Raw genomic sequence first — 23,041 nt, forward strand, 5'->3', positions numbered from 1 at the left:
CTATTTAACTCTCCAATTAATAAGTGATTGTGAACACTTTAATTCTCTTAATTCGTCATTTTTCAAGGAAATGATTTATAAACAAGCAAATGTTATTGGACCCTAGATGGCATACCTAATTACTTCCTAAGTTACCTGATTCTAAACAGTATTAAACAAAGTGATAATGAACAGATCTTTACAAATTTATTTTAGTGCCCATGTCTTTGTATTAGGGCCTTTGAATCTTGGAAGTGCAGTTCCATTGGGACCTAGATAATTATTAGGGAATGATTTAGAACATACTTCCTAAAACTGATATATCTAAATGGAATAGTAATGGAAGACAGTGATCTTATTCACTTATTTGCTTTTATTTGTTGATATAAACATTTTGTTGTTATTTCATTGTGCTTGAATCCTAAAACCTTCATAAACAAAGGGTAAAATTTAGGACTTTAGAAGTGAGTCACATAATATCGTCTGGTTGGTGTTTATTGTGCCTCTGTATTAATGGTGTGAGACAAAGCTGTTGAAAGGGCCAAGCTGTTTTCCAGGATCATGTACTGTTAATGATGGCTATAGACCAAAGCCAGTCTTTTCTCTTAAAAAATGTGTGGGCTGCTCTTGTTCAGAAAGATTAAATAAATATTAATAAAGATTAACAATTATTAAATAAAATAATTCCTACAGATTAGGAAAAAAATTGTTTCCCCCAACTGTAGCATGGGAAGAATTAGCTGAAATCTTTTCTTGTTAATGTATCTAAACTTTTATGTTATTCAATTCCAACAAATAGTAGTTATGGTTCCTTTTGCCAGGGGTGGGGGGGTTTAACCAAAATCAGTCTTTGAATGCCTTTCTTTCCTGTGAACAAGTTTCTTCAGTAGAGACTAGCTAACTGAGAGGCGTTTAACTAAGATCCTAAGTAACTTTCAAATGATTTTCTTGATTTCAGTAGAGAGTGAATTGGGGAAAGTATAGGTATTATTAAAAGCAGCAGCAGATTTAAAGCATCTGCAGTATATATATCTTTCATTTGCATAATGTTTTTATAAAACCTTTTGGTCTTTTTACTCAGAAGAATGATTATCACAGATGGAAGTCTTTATTTTTTACTTTGCAAAACTCCACATAAATTATGTTTAGCACGTTTGATAAGTTTGTGTTTAACCATGGTCTAGTCGAGAAAGCTTTTGTCTACTTATTTGGTAATATATGACCGAAGAGACAGGTGAGTTAGAAGTTCTCGTTAATGCAGTAAGCATAAGTTGGAAAGCCCTAACCAGTTAATAACTAATAAGTCTGATAATGATAAATAATAAATCTGATACCTAAGTCCTTTCTTTTTTCATGTAGGTGAACTAGTTGATAAGGTTTTGTTGTTTATAAGATTGGTTGTCCTGACTTAATCGAAATAAATCTTCTTTTGTCCTTTTTATGTTTTTTATAGGCAGCACTTTGTGCTGTTCATGTCATCAGGAAGGTTCCTGAACTTATGGAGATGTTCTTACCAGCAACAAAAAATTTATTGAATGAAAAGAACCATGGTAATGTGATTTAGATGCACTCATGAAGTACTGAGGGAGAAGGGGAAAGAGAACAGGCTTCAGGCAGTGTTGGCCTTCTGTCTCATGCAGTGGACTCACCTTTCTACTGTGCTTGGACACTTTTCCAGGAAGGGCTAATGGGTTGAATCTCTCTTCTACTCCCATATCCTAGTTTTTGTAATTAGAGATTGATTCCTTTACAGTAAGCTTGTTGTTTTTCATTTCTGGTCCTCTTTTACTATATTAAAAATACTATATTAAGTAATAGTGTAATTACAAGTGATCCTAGCCTTGATTTTCATGTGTAAAACCCTTTGATTTCCTGGCTATTTTATAATAGAAGAAAAAGTTATTTTTTTATTGCTTTGCCATAGTAGTGTAAGAGTTGTGAAACTACTTTTAGGTTACTTGTAACAGGAGTTTGTAATGGTTACCCAGATATATTTTTATAAAGCTTGAGAGAAATTAAATGAAATGTGGCAGTTCTTTACTGAGCATTTTATTCTTATTTTGAAGTCAGTGAAACAAGTTCTGAGTGAAGAAAATTCTTGTGTCCTAAATGCTAAGAGAAAAAATGTTAACGTGTATTTAATTTGATTAATGCAGTCCAGTGCCTAGAAGACTCAAAATATACTTGTTGAACAAATGAATGTTTAGGGTACTTATTTATTATTTAGTGAAAAGTATGGTGTGATTCTTTTCACTCACTCTTGACCAAGCAAATTTACTTTGTCATTCACAACTACCTTGGGTTTTTCGTATATTTTATCTGGAAATTTAAAATCTTAGTAAGATTTTTCTTCTTGAAATATCTATCAAAACTCAGCTAAGAGCTTATTAAGTCTGGAGCAGGTGATGTCCAGTTTATATTGACTAGGAGCATGTCTTTATGGATATTCTCAAATGTAGAGACATGTGTATTGGTTCTCATTTTTTAGCAATTATTTTGGTCATATAACTTTAGAATATTCTGTTTTGATTGACATCACCAGTATTAAATCAGCAGGTATCTATTAATACCTTCTTTGTATTCACCTCAATGCTTAGATTCTTTGAGAGATTAAAAAAAAATAGCAGCTATCCTTTTGGAATTGACCTTCAAAACTCAGAGCCCTGTACTATGAAGTTGAATAATATAGCCTCATTATTAGTTTTCATTGGTTCTTTTCTTTCAGGTGTCCTTCACACTTCTGTAGTCCTCCTCACAGAAATGTGTGAGCGAAGCCCAGACATGCTTGCACATTTCAGAAAGGTAGGTGCCATTCTGTATATCTAAGCCTTTCTTGATTGAAAATGGCTTTCCTGAAAAGTACATGATTTTCTCACCTATGAATTTTCTTTTGAAAGAAAGCTGTGGAGCTGAATAAAGGACTTAAACAGCCCTGCTGTGTGGTAGGGCTGGAAGCCAGATTTAGGCATATAAGAACTGGCAATAGTGCAGTGTTTTCCCTTTCATAATAGAAGTCTTCTCTCATTGTTGGCAGACACACCAGTCTCTCATGTGCTTTACCTGCTGTTTTCACATTGAAGTTAGGAAATGTAGCCTGAGGTCAAATTACACACAGGAAGTGTGTGTGTGTGTGTGTGTGTTTGTGTGTGTGTGTGTGTGTGTGTGTGTGTATGTGTGTATGTATGTAGTTTAAGGCAGGTAATTTTTTTTTTTAAAAGGTGAAAACTGCAAACTGAAATTTGACATTACTTTTACCTAACATAGGGTCCCCCACTATTCATTTTACGCTGTGGTGACTCCAGTGATGGAAGTCTCTAGCTTTCTTAAGTCCCTCCCTCCCTTTCTTAGAGCATTCTAAAGTGGAAATTTTTTCTCCACTTATGTTTAGAAGGGACTAGTAAGGAGGACTCAGAGAAAGACTGTTCTCTGGGTAATTACATGCATTTCAGTTCCTTTTATAGGGTGCTGATCACTCCATAAATTGGGCTTACTTTGTACTTTAGATGTAGTGAAGCTCTAATAGCAGCTCTTTTTTGGGGAGGCTTTTTTGCCCCCTTAGATGTTCATGTATTGATTAAATTATAAAATAGTATGAGGCCCGTATCTGTCCCTAATGCTTGCTTTGTATGTTTTGTTCCTGTTGTCTGTTTGGAATCCTGCTGTATGTTAGAATGAAAAGGTAAGAATTAACCCTCTTTTAGATGGTGCATGCTGGCATTAGGTCCTTAGTGGCTTTTGTGTATCCATCCACAAATGTGGCTTTTAAAAATATACTAATGCTGAAGCTGTGCTTAATACTATGTAATTTGTCCTAGCATTTTTGGCTAACTTCCTAGTCCAGGTTTTGTCTTGTCACTTAAACTCCTGACTCCAAAGTCAGCCTTGGATTTCAGTTGCAGCCTTTCCTGATTTGTAAGCCTCCTTCTCTGCCTTTCCTTTGTCTTCACTTGAGAAACTTTGAGCAGTTTCCCATTGGTGATGGCAGTTCCAGATTAGTTTGGATCCTTGACACCAAACACTGCTTCTTCTTGAAGCAGATATTTTAGAGCCGTGTGGGTAACCCCATGCTTTAAAAAGCTCCGTACGTACTTCTGAACTTTCAGTTCAGACTTAGAGCTTTAATTTCCCCCTTACTTGCCCTCAATCTTGCCTTGAAGTTTTGGAATATTAAAATATTTTTGAGGTAGACTGGGTGGGCATCAACTGATTTTCATGGCTGCAGCCTTTCCCTTTGTCATTTTATTTTGTTTGTCTTGTCATCAGTTTTAGTAACTTGCATTTTTGTCGGAAAAATAAAGCTGGGTTCCAGGAATTTGTATGCAGAACACTTAGACATTTGTGCTTTTTGTCCCGGGGTGCTCTTATGTGGTGTGAATTTAGTAGCTGAAGGAAAAAGGACTTCTCTGAGAGAGAAACCAGATTTTTAAAAAAAAATAATTAATTTTTTTTGGCTGCGTCAGGTCTTAGTTGTGGCACGTGGGATCTTTCTTTGTGGTGCACTGTCTCTTCATTGTGGTGCATGGGCTTCTTTCTAGTTGTGGTGTGCGGGTTTTTCTCTCTCTAGTTGTGGCACGCGGGCTCCAGGCTGCATGGGCTCTGTAGTTTGTGGCATGCGGGCTCTCTCATTGAGGCACGTGAGCTCAGTAGTTGTGGCACAGGCTTAGTTGCCCTGCGGCATGAAGGATCTTAGTTCCCTGACCAGGGATCGAACCTGTGTCCCCTGCATTGGAAGGCAGATTCCTTACCACTGGACCACCAGGGAAGTCCCCAGAAACCAGATTTTAAAAAGTAATTGAGGATATGGGTAGTACAAAAAAGGAGACCATTGGGAAGTATGCAAGGCGAGCTACTTTTTGTGCAGAGCTTGGTAATTAGATGATCCTGGTTTTATTACATTTTAAAGCAATTTATACAGTTATATTATTCTGACCTCTAATATGAATCTGTCCACAGTTGACAGATTTAATGAGGATTCTGTTTAGAATTTACAGGTCATTATAGCTTAGATTTGTTTTAATCTTGGAATTGTCCAAATTAGATTTTTGTTTAGGTGACTTATGAAGTGCTTAATTGAAGTGTTATGGCCAAACTTATTTAAATTCCCACAGATTATGTTGTCTTGTATTTAGCAATAGACTTAGTGTTGTAAATGTTTTGAGTGTGTACCTTGGGCAGAGCTTGGCTTTTGTTTCAGTCTTGATCCCCTTTTAGAATTGGAGAGTAGGGAGGAATCCAAATACGATGAGAAAAAAATAATTGAGTTGCAGCAAAGTTGGGGCTGTTTTGACTGCCTCCAAAAGAGATAGGATTCAGTTTGCTTTGGACACTTCTTAATGTTAGGTGATTAGAATTGTTTATATAGCTAAATTGAGTTTGAAGTTAGAGACTGGAAATGTTCTTATTGTGGAAAACATTTTGGAATAGGGTTTTAACCTTAAATGATTGATCAACAGAGTTTGAAATGAATGATAATATTTAAAGCATTTTTAAGTTCAGCTTGGCAGTAAAATTGCCTCTACTATGTGCTGTCAGTCAGTCTAATGGACAGAGTAAAAAGAAGAAGGGCAGGGCTTCCCTGGTGGCGCAGTGGTTGGGAGTCCGCCTGCCAACGCGGGGGACACGGGTTCGAGCCCTGGTCTGGGAGGATCCCACATGCCGCGGAGCGGCTGGGCCCGTGAGCCATGGCTGCTGAGCCTGCGCGTCCGGAGCCTGTGCTCCGCAACGGGAGAGGCCACGGCAGTGAGAGGCCCGCGCACCGCGATGAAGAGTGGTCCCGGCTCACCGCAACTACAGAAAGCCCTCTCACAGAAACGAAGACCCAACACACCCAAAAATAAATAAATAAATTTAAAAAAAAGAAGAAGGGCATTCTGACCATAGGGAATGTATAGTTTCATCAGTGAGATAAGACAGGCAACAAATGTATAATTAGGTGCTGAAATTAAATTTTACCTAAAATTGTGTCATATGAGTTAAGAATAGGAAAAGGACGTTATTCATGGCCTTGCTGTCTTCCTAAAGTGAAGGATACAATTTTTCATGTGTCTTTTCCACTTAGTCAGTGTTGGAGGCTTTTGTATTCCCTGTTGTTTGTTCAAAAAGGATATAACTAGCCAAATATTAAGAGGGGAGAATTTTTTTCTCTATTTGAGATAGTTTGTTTTAAGACTATAATTTTAATAAAATCACCAGTATTTTGGGTGTGGTAACTAACATTTTATATCCACATGTGTTGAATGTATTAAAAACTGAATATATTTGTGCAACCTTGGTGTGTCAAGTCCTATAGAAGTAGAAATGCAATATGCCCCATAGGTACCTGTTTTACTTGGTTCTCAGAGGCTTTCTAACCTACTGTTATTTATAGTACCTTTGCATGTATAACTCTGGAGTAAAAATATCTGGTTTGTTTTTAATTCAGATATTCCTTTTTGAGTTCTTTGCCAAAATGCTCCTAAGTTATATTTATCAAACATCAACAGTATACTAGTATATTGTATCAGTAGAATTTGCTTGGACTCAGACCCTTGCATCCTTTTTCTAAGTCAAATTACCTGCCTATTCATGAGAAATTCTTTGATGTTCACTGTTTTTTGATGCATCTCTCTTCCCCCCAGCTTGTGCCCCAGTTAGTTCGTATTCTAAAGAACCTCATCATGTCCGGATATTCACCAGAACATGATGTTTCTGGGATCAGTGACCCCTTTTTGCAGGTGAGGTCGAAAGAAAGTTTTGGATAAATGATATATTTTGGAATAGATTTTTCCTTCCTCTTATGTTTGTGTTGGGTAGAGATTTGGTAGTTAATTGATTAAACTAATTACATTAACAAATGAATAGTGACACAATTCTGTATGAGATTAATAGGGTAAAATTATAGTTGTAATAGTCAAATCGTATACTACATGGAGACTTGATTTACCAATATAATACAGCTCTGCAGGTGGTGGTATCCTCTGGCTGTGAAGTGTCAAAGTGTGGGTTGTCTAATAACTTCACTAAGACATAGAACCATATATAACTTCTCTAAAGATAATGTTTAAATTTCTTCTGTTTGAATTTTACCATTTCTGTTGGAATCTAAGACTTCATTTAAGTTATTTGAATTTCATATCAAGCAAAGTTCCTTTGTGCCAGGCGGAATTTGTTGACATTTGTCGTATTTTGCATATTAGGTACGAATTTTGCGGTTATTAAGAATTTTAGGACGAAATGATGATGACTCAAGTGAAGCTATGAATGATATATTAGCACAGGTGAGTACTTAAACTTGCATTTAAGTAAACACTCATTTTAGTAAAGCAAGGAGTAGAATGATTGTGAGTATGTGGAGCAGTTTTTATTTGTGTTTTCTCATTGGTGGCTGTAATCAGTCACAAAATGTCTCCTGTTACCTCTGGATATTTTTTGGAAGCATTGTTTTGTCACTTTTGTAACACCCTCTGTGTCTTTTCAGGTTGCCACTAATACGGAGACTAGTAAAAATGTAGGAAATGCTATTCTTTATGAAACGGTTTTGACTATCATGGATATTAAGTCAGAGAGTGGACTGCGAGTAAGTCTTTTTAATCTTTTCTTCTCTAAACGTTTTATTTAAAATAATTGACTTGGATTTTGGAAATGAATTCCATTTGGAAATTAACTTTAGTAAAGAATGATGCAGAATGTATAGTGCTTTTTTTTGGTATCTGAAGTATCATTTTCTCCAATGAAGGCTTAATATTGATTATAATAGAAATTGGAAGAGCTTAGGTATGGTTAGATACATAGACAATGTTAAGTGAAGGAAAAATTTCTTTCTTTCTCTCTTTTTATTTTCTTTTTTGACCACACCATGTGGCATATGGGATCTTAGTTCCCCGACCAGGGCTGGAACCCATGTCCCCTGCATTGGAAGCGGGGAGTCTTAACCACTGGACCGCCAGGGAAGTCCCAAGGAAGCATTTCTGAATGAGCTTTTTTTAGAGCCATGATTTGAGTTGGGCTCAATCACTTCAAATAAGACATGATATTTGAGTTAATTCATTTCTCTAAATTTTTATTTGAGAAATAAACACAAAGTAAAAGAATTCAAACAGTACAAAAGGTATGCAGGGAGGAAGATGTCTGTCTGTAGCTTTCACATGTAGACTCTCAATTTTTCTAGTGGGAAATACGGTTACCATTTTCTTTTTTTTTTTTAACATCTTTATTGGAGTATAATTGCTTTACAATATGGTGTTAGTTTCTGCTGTTTAACAATGTGAATCAGCTATATGTATACATATATGCCCTCCCTCTTGTGTCTCCCTCCCACCCTCCCTACTCCACCCCTCTAGGTGGTCACAAAGCACCAAGCTGATGCAGCTGCTTCCCACTAGCTATCTGTTTTACATTTGGTAGTGTAAATGTGTTAATGCTACTCTCACCATTTTCTAATGTACTTTTTTTTGGAGATATTTTATCCATATTTAAATGTGTCTGTACATGTGTATTTCTTGTCTATCCCACTTTTAAAAACTTTTTATTTAAAATAATTTTAGACTTACACAAAAGTTGCAAAAATAGTTCAGAGTCCAATATTACCGTTCGCTCAGCTTCCCCTAATGTTAGCATCTTGTATAACTGTAGTATAATTATCAAAACTAAGAAGTTAATATTGGTTCAGTACCGTTAACCATATTACAGACCTTATTCAGATTTCACCAGTTTTTCTACTGATGACTAATCCTTGATCCCACATTGCATTTATTGTCATGTCTCCTTAGTCTCCTCCAATCTATGACATTTCCTTCGTCTTTCCTTCATTTTTGTGACTTTGACACTTTTGAAGAGTACTGATCAGTTACTTTGTAGAATGTCCCTCAATTTGGCTCTGATATATTCTTTTTTTTTTTTTAATATTTATTTGGTTGTGCCAGGTCTTAGCTGTGGCATGCGGGCTCCTTGGTTGTGGCATGCGAACTCTTAGTTGTGGCATGCGTGTGGGATCTAGTTCTCTGATTAGGGATTGAACCCGGGCCCCCTGCACTGGGAGCACGGAGTCTTAACCACTGCACCACCAGGGAAGTCCCTGATATATTCTTTTTTTAAAAATTTTTTCTAAATTTATTTTTTGGCTGCTTTGGGTCTTTGTTGCTGCATGCGGGCTTTCTCTAGTTGCGGCGAGCAGGGGCTACTCTTCGTTGCGGTATGCAGGCTTCTCATTGCAGTGGCTTCTCTTGTTTGGAGCACGGTCTCTAGGCACGGGGCTTCAGTAGTTGTGGCACATGGTCTCAGTAGTTGTGGCTTGCGGGCTCTAGAGCGCAGGCTCAGTAGTTGTGGCAAATGGGCTTAGTTGCTCTGCAGTATGTGAGTTCTTCCTGGACCAAGGCTCGAACCCGTGTCCCCTGTATTGGCAGGCGGATTCCTAACCACTGGGCCCCCAGGGAAGTCCCCCCCCCCCGATACATTCTTTTTTTTTTTTTTTTTGCGGTACGCGGGCCTCTCACTGCTGTGGCCTCTCCCGTTGCGGAGCGCAGGCTCAGCGGCCATGGCTCACGGGCCCAGCCGCTCCGCGGCATGTGGGATCTTCCCAGACCGGGGCACGAATCCGTGTCCCCTGCATTGGCAGGCGGACTCTCAACCACTGCACCACCAGGGAAGCCCCCGATACATTCTTATAATTAGTTTGAGGTTATGCTTTTTTGGCAAGACTACCACAGAAGTGGTGTGCCCTTCTCAGCTTCATATCAGGAGGTACCTGCTATCTGTTTGTCTCATTACTGGTGATATTAAGCTTGATCTTTTGGTTAAGGTGGTGTCTCTCCACTGTATAATTGTTTTTTTCCCCTTTGTAATTATAATATTTTGGAGGAAACACTTTGACACTATGCAGATACTCTGTTCTCCTCAGACTTTTACCCACCATTTCAGTACCCATCAGAGGATCTTGTCTGCAACAGTTATTAGGGTGGTGTTCTAATGATACCTTTCTATTTCCCTCATTTTTTCCTCATTAAATAATTGGAATTCTTCTATAAGGAAAAACTCTCCCTCAAGAATTTATTCATTCTTTCAACCATTTATTAGTATAATAATTGCTAAGCCATAGCTTTGTAAGAAACAAATTTACTAACTACACTACAGTATTTGTGTATAGTTCTTTTTGTCATCTGGGTTGTTCTGCACCTTACACATTTCATGTTAAGTGAAAACATTATGTTGGAGCTAGTTTATATTCATGTATAGAGACCATTCTCATTTTTAAAAAGGTTGTAGTAGAATATTCATAACATAAAATTTATCATTTTAACCATTTCTAATTCTGTAGTTCAGTGGCATTAAGCACATTCACATTGTTTTGCAACCTACACAGCCATTTATCTTCAGAACTGTTTGGCCTTCCGAAACTGAATCTACGTACCTATTAAACAATAACTCTCCCTTATTGCCTGTCCCCAGCCCCTGGCAACCACCGTTCTACCTTCTGTCTCTATGGATTTGCCTGTTCAGGACATTTCACATAAATGGAATCATATAATATGGGGTGTTTGTGTCTGGCTTATTTCACTTAGTATAATGTCTTCAGGGTACATCCATTTCACAGCATGTGTCAGGATTTATTCTTTTTAATGGTCGCATAGTATTCCGTTGTATGGATGTGCCATAGTACATGTAGCAAATTTGCTATTAATGGACTCTCCTATCATTTGTGGTTATAGATGGTGTTGCAGTAGATTTTTGTGCATATGTACAAGTACATTTGTCAGCTAAATTCCTAGAAGTGAAATTGTTGAAGCAGAGGATACAGTTTCATTTTGTAGCTTTTATTTATTTATTTGGCCGCACCATGTGGCATGCGGGATCTTAGTTCCCCAACCAGGGATCAAACCCATGCCCCCTGCAGTGGTAGCATAGAGTCCTCATCACTGGACCACCAGGGAATTCCTCATTTTAAATATTTATAGTTACTGCCAGGTTTCCCTCCAGTGAGGCTGTAACAATATTATTTTTCTGCTAACGATATAAAAACTTTAAAACAATCTTTCAGCAGAAGTAAAATATGGTTTTAGGAGTTTACCTTCAGAATTTTTTTTTGGCTAGCAATCTATAGAAGTACTAACTAAACTACCACCTTTAAATAGTTTGCACCTATCAGAGGCCAGAAAGTGACCCTTAAACAATATAGATATTTGATTTTCCTAAATTTTTAAGCTATGCTGTTTCTCTGTAGGTCCTAGCCATAAATATCCTGGGTCGTTTCTTATTGAACAACGACAAGAATATTAGGTAAGTCAACTGAAAAACGTCTTGTATCTGGCTATTATAAACTCAGTGTACTCAAGAGTGACTTTGCTCAAGATCACACATGTATTGAGTGACATATCTAGAACTTCAACTCAGGATTTTTATTTTTAGTCTGGTCTTAAAACCGTTTTGATAAGAATTTAAGTATTTGCCTCGTGAGTTAATTTTTAGTCCTCTTTATACTTTAGCATTAGGAGTCAGCAAACTTTTTCTGTAAGGGACCAGATAGATGGTCAGTATTTTAGACTCCATGGGCCTTAGGGTCTATTTGGCAACTACTCACCTCTGCCTCTTGGTGTGAAAGCAGCCATAGACTGTGTAAATGATGTGCATGGCTGTATTGCAATAAAAATTGATTTACCAAACCAGACAGCAGAGGGCTGGGTTTTTGCAGATAGGATGTAGTTTGCTGACCCCTGCTCTAAATTAAGAAGAAAAATATAACATTTCAGTTGCAAACCTGGAACATGTTTGTGAACTCCAGCTACTTTTTTAAAGTGGATGAATTTATCAGTATTACCTTCTATTCTTTCTTGTCATGTTAACGATTGAAAAAATGTGGAAATAATCATTATGGTACCCTAAATTATCTTCTCCTTCCAGAAGAATTTTTAAATACTTGGATCATAAACTCAAATTTTTGCAGGGGCAGTTTTGGTACTGGTATCAAACAAAAGCAGAGGAAATATAAATGGTAAAATTGAAATAATTTCCTCTTGTGTTTTGGGGCTCAGACAGCCTGAAAAGGCATACTATATACTTATTTTGTTGTACTATTTGAAAGAGTTTGGAAGAATCAAGTCAGTCACTTTTAGAAGTTTAAATGGAATTGACCATGAATACAAATCTAAATCCAAGGCTTCTGGTTGCCACAGCTTTAGATTATGGTATTTTTTATGGCTTTACTGTGTTTCCATTTTACTCACTAATCTGTCTTGTCTTTTAAATATTTAACAATGTATGCTTTCCCTTAGTCATTGGACATCTTCTTTGTTGTTAAGCAGAGAATTATCCTGAATTTTACATTTTAATTCTGTTCTTCTGCAACTTTATGTCATCCAGATATGTAGCTTTAACATCTTTGTTGAAGACTGTGCAGACAGATCATAACGCAGTACAGAGGCACAGAAGTACCATTGTGGACTGTCTAAAAGATTTGGATGTCTCAATAAAACGGTAACAGATTATTGAAAATTCTGCTCCCCACCCATCACCTGATAACTTTGTAATAGTTTTGAGAGGGAGAATGTAGACATTTATGTATTTAGTCATTATTTTCACAGAGTAAATCCTTTTTTTCGAAAGGATTGGCAGGGAGAAGTTTAGATTAATGAAAGAGGCCAGTACGGAATACTGAAGTGCACACTGAAGTTGTCCTTGGTTCTTTGATGAGTAAAACAGGTACAGATAAGCTGGGCATATGTTTACTCAACAGAGGTACTGTGTTCTGTGTGTTGGAGGATGAAAATACGGAGTGATCCATCGGCTGAGTGTTTTATCACAATGCTGAAACTCAAATTGCTGACAGCACACGTTTTCTCACAGTACTTCAAGATACTAGAGGTGGCCGTGTTTCTTAGAACAGTGCATCTAGGAATGACTTCTAGGCAGCACATAGGACTTAGAAAAGGCATGTATATTTTTTCCTTGATGTAGTAATTCTACTGGTTCTCGTCTTAGAATAACTGTAGTTGTTTGTAAAACCTAGTTATAGTTGGCCTCAGTGAACTTTTGGTTTACTGTTCAAACCAGAAAAAATTAGATTTGAAATGATCTCTGAAACTATTCACTTAACAAACATTCATTGATAATTGTGTTCCTTTTATTTGCAGAGAACAGGTGCTAAGTGCTTGGGCAAACTAAAGATAAGACCTAGAGTCAGTAATAACAACTTTTACATAGTGCTTTGCAAAGAATTTATAAGCACTCTCAGTTGGTTCTCAGAGCAAGCCAGTAAGAGAGACTAGGCAATTACTTCCATCCCCAATTAACAGATTAAAATACAGTACCAAAGGAATCAAATGACTCACTCCAAACCTTACCCCTTGGACATGGCAGACGTGGGAATAGAAATCAGACTTTCTGACTTCTATTGTGTTGTTTCTGTATAGCTCATGACTGGGCTTTGCATTTCAAAAGTAAAACCTGGGTCTCTTTGACAGGCTATATAACAGTAGGAGCTTAGACTCTGGAGCCAGAAAGCCTCATTTCAAATCCTAGCTCTGCCCTTAATAAACTTTGTCTAGTTACTTAGCTTTCCTGTGCTTCAGTTGTCCCATATGCAAAATGTGGATACAAGAGCACCCACTTCAAAAGGTTATGTGCAGGATTAACTGGATTAACATATGTAAAGTACTTAAGCACTGTGTAAGAATTAGTTATTATTGCATTTCTGTAAGGATTGAGTTTTTGTTGCTTGTAGATTAACTAAGATGAAAGTATTATTAAATTGGGATTTTTGAAAGTTAATTATATGCCATGTTTGACATTATTGACCAAATGTGAAAAGATGCCTGTAGTAACCTTATAACTTTTATATGTAAAACATGTCCGTATTTGCCTTCATTGCCAAATTTGATAGGCGGTTTTAGAAACTCCTATTTGCTCTCATAGCACATACCCTTTTTTTCCTTTTCATGGCTCTTATTCTCTTTTTCAGTTTTTTTTCCAGCTTTATTGAGATATAATTGTGTAAGTTAAAGATGTCCATCACATTGACTTGTCACACTTATCTATTGCAAAATGATTATCACTGTAGCATTAGTTAACACCTGCATCCTATCACATACTTACCATTTCTTTTTCATGGTGAGAATATTTAAGATCTATTCTCTTAGCAACTTTCAAGTATATAATACATTGTTATTAACAATAGCCATCATGCTATACATTAAATCTCCAGAACTTATTCATCTTATAGGTGGAAGTTTGTGCTCTTTGACAAACATCTCCCCATTTTTCCCACCCCTCAGACCCTGGTAACCACCATTCTAGTCTCTGTTTCTATGCATTCAGCTTTTTTTAGCTTCCACATATGAGTGATACTGTACAATATTTGTCTTTCTCTAACTTATTTCACTTAGCTCTCAAGGTTTGTTTTTATTCTACTCTTCTATGTACCTTTTGATGTAAACTATGTTACATCATCTTTGGACTAAAGTGGATGTAATAAAAGGAGAGTATGGTGACTATATATCATGTTTTTAATGAATAATGCAGAGGTATTATCATTGGGTAATAATTTTGTTGCCTCTCTTTTTGAGCCTTTTAAGTATTCTAAATTTCAGCTTCATAGAATAGATTGCTGAAGTTAAACTGCATTTTTGGTCTTTAGTAGTATATCTCTTGGGGATTTTTGAAGAAAAGTGTTTAATGAACGTTCAAAATAAATTTGATAACTTTGGTTATCTCATGTGCAAAGATTGGGATGATAAGATCATGCAAAGACATCAATACATCCACTAGTGCTTGGTGTTCAAAGACAACATACTGGGTCTTTGTTTCATTCCCACTGTAAATATCATAACTTTTTTTCCCTCCCCCCTGCAAGGCGTGCAATGGAATTGAGTTTTGCCCTGGTAAATGGGAATAATATTCGAGGCATGATGAAGGAATTGCTTTATTTTCTGGATTCATGTGAGCCAGAATTTAAAGCAGACTGTGCATCTGGAATCTTCCTTGCTGCAGAAAAGTAAGATTTAATTTTTATATTCATTGGTAAAAAATGCTTGGAACTTTTTGGAAAGCATCTTTAAAACATGGGGGAAATGTTGTAAACATGTTTAAACATGTAACATTTATTTCAGGCTTCCCATTAGAAATTAGGTTTGAGAAGGCCATTCTAGCCAGTATCTAATGTTAAGCATTATGCTAAGACCAAAATAATCCCACTTTTATAAAATCTCCTCTTTTATCTGTTCTTTAACCTCTCATCTATGATGTCCTTTTGATGAAAAGAATAGAAAAGTTACAGCATCTGGATGGTGGTTCTGTGTAAAACTTTTAGGAAGAAGTACCTCAAGATTTTGGTAGTATGGTTGTTTCACCTCTTTTCACTGTGAATTTAAGGGAGCAAGTTTCTAGTCCTGGTGTGCCTGGGTCTCGGAAGAGTCCCTTTTCTTCTTTCTTCTCTATCCTCTCCTGTCCTGACTTTATGATTTATTTTCTGAAAAACTGGAAACAGAGTCCCCAGTTCTCAGCTCAGCAACTCCTATTGCATATTACATGGAACATCTGAATTTGACTATGTACCACTTCATCACCCTTTGAAATGGGAATTGCTGCTAGTTTTGAAGGTGAAATGGGTCCAGATATAATCACTTAACCTGTGAACCTAAAAAATGCTGTAGGACAGGATTTTTGAAAGTCACTGAGCAGAGCTTAGTTTATAGGTTCCAGTGTTTTCACCTAGTGCCATTATTTTCTCAGGTATGCACCTTCCAAACGGTGGCATATAGACACAATTATGCGCGTTCTGACAACGGTAAGTAGTGTTCTTAAGTCAACATATACTAAGGGCTGGATGTGTCGATTAATGAGTCAGACAAAGCCCTTGTTCTCATGAAGCTTATATTCTAGTGGGGGAGGTAGGAAATTCATGGGGAAATATGTAACACTCTCTTGTCAGGCAGGGGAAAATGCTATGAAAAATACTAAAGTAGCATATGGGACTATATTGATGGCCGAAGAGGATGGGATATGGGGCAGTGGGCCAGGTGTCTTAGGTAGAATAGGGCAGGTCACTCAGAGGAGGTAACATTTGAGTAGAGAACTTGGTTAAATGAGGAGCTGTGCAAAGATTTGGGTGAAGAGTGTACAAATCAGAGGGAGCAGTAAGTGTTGCAAAGCCCTAGGGTAGCAAACAAGCTTGACCTGTCTGGAGAGCATCAAGAAGGCCAGTGAAGCCAGTAGAGTGACAGAGGCAGAGAATGGTAAGCTTGATGCAGGGGCTAGATTCTATAAGGCCTTACAGGAGTTAGGATTTTATTTTGAATATGATAGGAAATCATTGGAACGTTTTGAATGGCTAAATTCTGGATTTTAAATTATGATTTTATAGAATATCCTTTCTTTGGTAGTCTTCCAGAATTTTGGAGCTTCTCAGTTGATCAATTAATAGACAGGGATTAGAGATTTAAGAGTAAAAATGAAAATGTAGTGGCATAACTATCTATGTCTAATTATGTCACCAGAAGTAAAAAACGTTGACAGAGTTGACCACATTAAAATTTAAAACTTGTATAGCAGAAGGAAAAAAAAATCTACAAAGTTAAAAGATGACAGTTAGGGGAAAGACCATTGTAACATATGACAGTGTGTTAATATTTTTAATCTATAAATACTTTACAATTAATAGGAAAAAGTGAAACACTAAAGGAAAAACTGGCATTTGAACATACATTTGACAAAAGAAGAAATGACTAGTTAACAGTGAAAAATACCCTTACTCTTAAAGAGATAGTAAATAAAATAAAAGTGAGGTGTCATTTTTCACTTGTCATACTTTTTAATCTAATTCCTAGTGCTAGTTAGAAAATAGAGAACAGGCAGTACTTTATTAATTATGTTTTTAGGACTTTCTGTTGGAAAAGTAAAAGGACACTGTACAAAAATGTATATTACAGAAGTGTTCATCCTAATCTTGTTTATAATAGGGGAAAGCTGGAAACAGCCAGGAGTCTCCAAGTGGGCATGGGTTAAGTAAATTACGAAACATCTGTAGGAGGGAATGATACCATTGAAATTTTAAAAATTTCAATTAAATAGTTTACCTACAATGAATTAATTTTGTAAAAGTTTAAAAGTCAGTATACTTAATTGGGAAATTATATTCTAACAAAAAATACGATGGTTTTTGTAAGGCTCAAAAGAAGGGAAAAATTAGAGCTCCTGAAGAAAAATGTTTATTGAAATCAAAACCTTTTTTAAAAAATTGCTCCAACTTTTCGGTTTTCCAATCAATGTTCTTTTTATATGATCATATGATTTTTCTTCTTCAGCCTATTGATGTGCTAGGTTAAGTTAATTGATTTTTTTAAAAATTATTTATTTAATTGAAGTATAGTTGGCTTATATTAATTGAATTTTGAATGCTGAATCAGCCTTCCATATCAGGAATAAATCCCACATGGTTGTGACATATAGGTTTTTTAATGCATTATTGTTGTATTTGATTTTCTAATTTTTTTAAGGATATTTGCATCTGTGTTCATGAGAGATGTTGGTCTATAGTTTTCTGTTCCCGATGTTTTCTTTGATCCATGTGTTATTTAGTAGTGTGTTATTTAATTTCCAAATATTTGGGGACTTTTCAGCCATCTTTATATTACTTATTTCTAGTTTAATTTTGCATGATTTCTATTCTTTTATTTATTTATTTTAAAATATTTATTTATTTATTTTTATCTTGGTCTGCATTGGGTCTTCATTGTGGCACACGGGATCTTTTTGTTGTGGCACAGGGGCTCATCATTGCGGAGCTTGGGCTTCTCTCTAGTTGTGGCACAGAGGCTTCTCTCTAGTTGTGACGTTTGGGTTTTTCTCTCTCTAGTTGTGGCACGTGGGCTCCAGAGCATGTGGGCTCTGTAGTTTGTGGCACTCAGGCTCTCTAGTTGAGGTGTGCAGGCTCAGTAGTTGTGGTGCGTGGGCTTAGTTACCACGCGGCATGTGGGATCTTAGTTCCCCGACTAGGGATCGAACCCGTGTCCCTTGCATTGGAAGGCAGATTCTTTATCACTGGACCACCAGGGAAGTCCCTCTGTTCTTTTAAATTTATTTTTAATGGCCCAGAATGTGATCTGTCTTAATGAATGTTCTGTGTGAGCTTGAGAAGAATGTGTATTCTGCTGTTGTTGAATGGCGTGGTCTATAAATGTCAATTAGATCATGTTGATGAGTTCTCTTATTTAAAACACTCTGCTTGTGCTTCCCTGGTGGAGCAGTGGTTAAGAATCTGCCTGCCAATTCAGGGGGACACTGGTTCGAGCCCTGGTCCAGGAAGATCCCACATGCCATGGAGCAACTAAGCCTGCGAGCCACAACTACTGAAGCCCCCGCGCCTAGAGCCCGTGCTCTGCAACAAGAGAACCACCGCAATGAGAAGCCCGTGCACCGCGACGAAGAGTAGCTCCCCACTAACTGCAACTGGAGAGAGTCGGCTCGCAGCAATGAAGACCCAATGCAGCCAAAAATAACAAATAAATACAATAAATAAATTTATTTAAAAAAATAATAGAACAAAACACTCTGCTTTTTCCTAGTAGGGAAGAATGTAAATATCTAAGTCACACCACTAATTACCTGCTTTTTAGCTTCTCACCTTTCCTTTTTGACCATTTCCCTAAACTTCTCCCTCTGTCTTTGTGTTTCTTTTTTTTTTTTTTTTTTTTTTTTTTTTAGGCTCCAGACGTGCAGGCTCAGCAGTCATGGCTCATGGGCCCAGCTGCTCCGCGGCACGTGGGATCCTCCCAGACGGGGGCACAAACCCGTGTCCCCCTCATCGGCAGGTGGACTCTCAACCACTGCACCACCAGGGAAGCCCTGTCTTTGTGTTTCTTAACAGGAGTGGGTATCCCAGCCACCTAGGATTTTTTCTTTGTCTTTTTCCTCTCTAAAGTACACATGGGTAGGCCTGGTCTCAGTCTTGTAAATCCGATCAACTCTTCTGTCCAGTAATGGGAGATTGACCAAGGTGGGCTGATATTAGGCACAGGTTCCACTGTTTATATGTCCTGTGCAGCCTGGTTATCATCATGCTCTGGTAAGGCCAAAATTTAGTTTCCTCATAGGTTAAATAGCTGTATTTTGTTTTTGTGGTTGTAAATCTCAAGATTCCACTAGTCAAGAGGACAATAAAGAGATCAAGGTTTTCTTTTTTTTTTTAATGTGGATAATTAAATACAAAATATTTCCTATTCCTGGGACTACTTATTGGTTCTATATTTATAAACTAGTTTTTAAAGGAGTGTGAATAAACTCAGGTATTTTATTTGTTTGCTTATTTATGTATTTATTTGGCTGCGTCGGGTCTTAGTTGCAGCACACAGGATCTTCTTGAGGCACTCGGGATCTTTCGTTGCGACGTGTGGGCTCTTCACTGTGGTGCAAGGGCTTCTCTCTAGTTGTGGTGTGCGGGTTTTCTCTCTCTAGTTGTGGCACGCAGGCTCCAGAGTGCGTGGGCTCTGTAGTTAGCAGCATGTGAGCTGTCTTGTTGAGGCACACGGGCTTAGTTCTAAGCCCTGCAGCATGTGAGGTCTTAGTTCCCCGACCAGGGATCGAACCCACGTCCCCTGCATTGGAAGGCAGATTCTTTATCACTGGACCACCAAAGAAGTCCCCTAAACTCAGGTTTTTTAAAAGTTACTATTTATTTCAGTCTCATCTTATTTAACAAGCCTTTTTGAACTGTTCATGTATACTCCTTTCTCCATCCCCCAGAGTAGCGTGACTATTATAGCTAGCTCATGTGATTTTAACACCTGTGTTGGGGAGTTGTGGGAAGGGAGAGGTTGTTGTAATTAAGTTCCCAGTGAATGTATTTCTTAAATTTTTGTAATCGTAGACCTTACCTGTTTTGAGTAGAGAAGGCTTCTTAAATTTTAAACTTTTTTTTTTTTTTACTTTGGACAAAGAGAAGTTTTTATTTTTTATAAAATCTTAAAACTTTAGAATATTCATTTAAATAAGACTTTAAGGGGGGAGGGATAAATTGGGAGATGGGGATTGACATATACACACTACTATATATAAAATAGGTAACTAATAAGAACCTACTGTAGAGCATAGGGAACTGCACTCAATACTCTGAAATGGCCTGTATGGGAAAAGAATCTAAAAAAAGAGTGGATATATGTGTATGTATAACTGATTCACTTTGCCGTACACCTGAAAGTAACACAACATTGTAAATCAACTCTACTCCAGTAAAAAAAAAAGACTTTGAAGTTTGAACTGCTTATGAACATGAGAATTGGAAACGACTTTATCTTTGAGGGTGTTTTGTAGTAGTCTCCTTTGAACAGCAACAATACTAGCTAACATTTCTTATTATTACTGTGTGTTTCTAGGGGTAACTGTCCGCATTTCCTTTTAGGCAGGAAGCTATGTTCGTGATGATGCAGTTCCCAACTTGATCCAGTTAATAACCAATAGTGTGGAGATGCATGCCTATACTGTCCAGCGCTTGTACAAAGCAATTCTTGGTGATTATTCTCAGGTAAGTACTTTCACTTTTGGGGGGAAATTGCCCTTTATTTTCCTGATATGCTCTTACTACTGTCACTCTAGAGGTGCCTCAGTTTTGACCTTTATGATGAGATGACCTGTGATTTGTATTAATCCTTTAAAGGACTGAAATCTTTGACAAACGGTGACTTTCTTTTGACAGCAACCTTTGGTGCAAGTAGCTGCCTGGTGTATAGGTGAATATGGAGATCTTCTTGTGTCTGGCCAATGTGAAGAGGAAGAGCCTATTCAGGTACCCTTTGTCACTCTTGGTTAAGGAGGGGGAAAAACAATGTTTTTGGTTTTAAGAGAGTAGTGTTTAATCAGTTGAGATTGATTCCTTGAAAACCTTTTTTTTTTTTTTTTTTGCGGTACGCGGGCCTCTCACTGTTGTGGCCTCTCCCGTTGCGGAGCACAGGCTCCGGACGCGCAGGCTCAGCGGCCATGGCTCACGGGTCCAGCCGCTCCGCGGCATGTGGGATCTTCCCGGACCGGGGCACGAACCCACGTCCCCTGCATCGGCAGGCGGACTCTCAACCACTGCGCCACCAGGGAAGCCCCCTTGAAAACCTTTTAAAGAAGCAATTCCAGAATTACATTGGAAAACCTGCTGATTTTTGAGTTGGAACTTACTGGGCCATTGTGAGATATTAAAACTGCGTTTAGGACCTACCCTCCATCCCATCAGACTGACTTACATTGTTTCTCTTACCCTCTGGCTGATAAGAAATGAGAGTGTATCCATGTTTCCATTTGCTCATTAAAGGACTGGATTTCAGAGAAGTTGTGGCAACAACACTTTAACTCTATGTATCTTTTCCCTTTCTTCCTCTCCTTCTGCCTTTGAAAGTCATAAAATGCCTCTCAGCCCCCAATGGGTATTTTCCATCCTTTTTACCTCCTCCTACATGCTTCTGGTTGGTGGGTTAGGTTGTACAGTTACCCTGACAAAGCACAGATTATGTTAGAAGCTTTGGTAATGATGATGGCAGGATTGTCTTTCTAGTGACATCCTGTGACTTAATATCAGATGTCGATATTTACAGTTAAAATTCATCTTACATTGTCTTTTTTTTTTTCTGCACAGGTAACAGAGGATGAAGTGTTGGATATTTTAGAAAGTGTCCTAATCTCTAATATGTCCACCTCAGTGACACGAGGTTATGCCCTCACTGCCATTATGAAGCTTTCTACTCGATTCACCTGTACTGTAAAGTGAGTATGGAGAAAAAGTAGGGTGAACATGTTGTTTTGTAATTTTTAAAAACTTTATTATGGAAAATTTCAAGCAAAAGCAAAAGTAGAATAGTAAAATCAATTGCATATACCTTTATTCCTCAATAACAATCATCATTTCATGGTTAATCCTTATTTTATCTATACTTTGCTCCCTGTCATCCCCCATGCCTGTTTTCTCTTTTAAAGTAGCGAAGTTATTTTCCCATATAAGGGTTCTGGTTTATTATAATATTTTGAGATGTCTGAATAGGAAGAAAATTGTGAAGGTTTTGGTGTTTAACTCTTTAAAATTTTGCTTTTTTTTTTTTTTTTTTTTTTTTTTTTTTTTTACTATTTTGACGAAAAGTCAATTCTTGGGTCAGTCTCCGAGCCAAGCATATTTAAACTTAGTTCTCTTAGACCTTCTGCTTTAATTTTTTTTTTTTTTTTTTTTTTTTTTTGTGGTACGCGGGCCTCTCACTGTTGTGGCCTCTCCCGTTGCGGAGCACAGGCTCCGGACGCGCAGGCTCAGCGGCCATGGCTCACGGGCCCAGCCGCTCCACAGCATGTGGGATCTTCCTGGATCAGGGCATGAACCTGTTTCCCCTGCCTCGGCAGGCGGACTCTCAACCACTGCGCCACCAGGGAAGCCCTCTGCTTTAATTTTTAATGTTAAGCCTTGTGAAGAATGGTATTTTTTACTATTTAAATTGTGAAGTAGAAGAATTTGGTGTCAGGTAATGACCTTTTGTTGAAAGAAGTCTGATGCCATGACCCATTTGTTGATAAAAGCTTATTTTAAAGTTATTAAAGAAGAGAGTGAACACTATAAATTTATTCTTTTGTAGCAAATTAATAATCGGTACTTTTGTCTAGCAAATTTTAGGGTATGAGATATTTAACAGACAAAATCTAGTATTACAACTAGAATAAGTATGATGGTAATAAGTATGATCGTCTTGAGCTATATGTCAGATGAATGAACATAAAGGAAAAGTGTTTTGTTTTTGAAAAGTTATGTACATTAAGAAAAGAGCATTTCAAAATTTTAACCAGAACCCTCTGTTTCAAACATTATTCTCTCTGCTTGTTTATGAACTTTCTTTTGGGTATTTGAATTTGTTTGTCATTTTATCCCAAAGCCGAATTAAGAAAGTGGTTTCCATCTATGGAAGCAGCATTGATGTGGAGCTCCAGCAGAGGGCAGTAGAATATAATGCACTTTTTAAGAAATATGACCATATGAGGTAAGTAAAAGAAAGTAAACAATGCATGTGCCTCTTAGCGTCTCAAACAAATTGTCACGATAAACCCGTAAAGGAGATTCATCCCTCGTGCTTTATTAGCTGGACTT

The 23,041-nt window shown here is 37.4% G+C and overlaps 1 protein-coding gene and 1 non-coding gene across 3 annotated transcripts in view; both read left to right on the forward strand.

Moving 5' to 3' along the window:
• AP1G1 (adaptor related protein complex 1 subunit gamma 1) overlaps window positions 1–23,041 on the forward strand; it is an 81,462-nt gene that overhangs the window by 44,640 nt on the left and 13,781 nt on the right. The window contains exons 5-18 of one of the 2 annotated variants that reach the window (XM_024735588.1): window positions 1,433–1,529; window positions 2,705–2,781; window positions 3,650–3,658; window positions 6,597–6,692; window positions 7,155–7,235; window positions 7,436–7,534; window positions 11,174–11,229; window positions 12,310–12,423; window positions 14,798–14,938; window positions 15,676–15,730; window positions 20,339–20,461; window positions 20,633–20,722; window positions 21,557–21,684; window positions 22,830–22,934. In XM_024735588.1, the coding sequence (XP_024591356.1) occupies window positions 1,433–1,529; window positions 2,705–2,781; window positions 3,650–3,658; window positions 6,597–6,692; window positions 7,155–7,235; window positions 7,436–7,534; window positions 11,174–11,229; window positions 12,310–12,423; window positions 14,798–14,938; window positions 15,676–15,730; window positions 20,339–20,461; window positions 20,633–20,722; window positions 21,557–21,684; window positions 22,830–22,934 (1,271 nt within the window). The remainder of the gene's footprint in view (window positions 1–1,432; window positions 1,530–2,704; window positions 2,782–3,649; window positions 3,659–6,596; window positions 6,693–7,154; window positions 7,236–7,435; window positions 7,535–11,173; window positions 11,230–12,309; window positions 12,424–14,797; window positions 14,939–15,675; window positions 15,731–20,338; window positions 20,462–20,632; window positions 20,723–21,556; window positions 21,685–22,829; window positions 22,935–23,041) is intronic. The other variant, XM_024735589.1, reaches the window with a different exon arrangement.
• LOC112393547 (small nucleolar RNA SNORD71) lies at window positions 12,696–12,781 on the forward strand. The gene has a single exon (XR_003001945.1). It is a non-coding gene; the product is annotated as a small nucleolar RNA SNORD71 (small nucleolar RNA).

The sequence above is a fragment of the Neophocaena asiaeorientalis genome, unplaced genomic scaffold, assembly GCF_003031525.2.
Source record: "Neophocaena asiaeorientalis asiaeorientalis breed wild unplaced genomic scaffold, Neophocaena_asiaeorientalis_V1.1 scaffold40, whole genome shotgun sequence".
NCBI classification, from domain to species: Eukaryota; Metazoa; Chordata; class Mammalia; order Artiodactyla; family Phocoenidae; genus Neophocaena; species Neophocaena asiaeorientalis.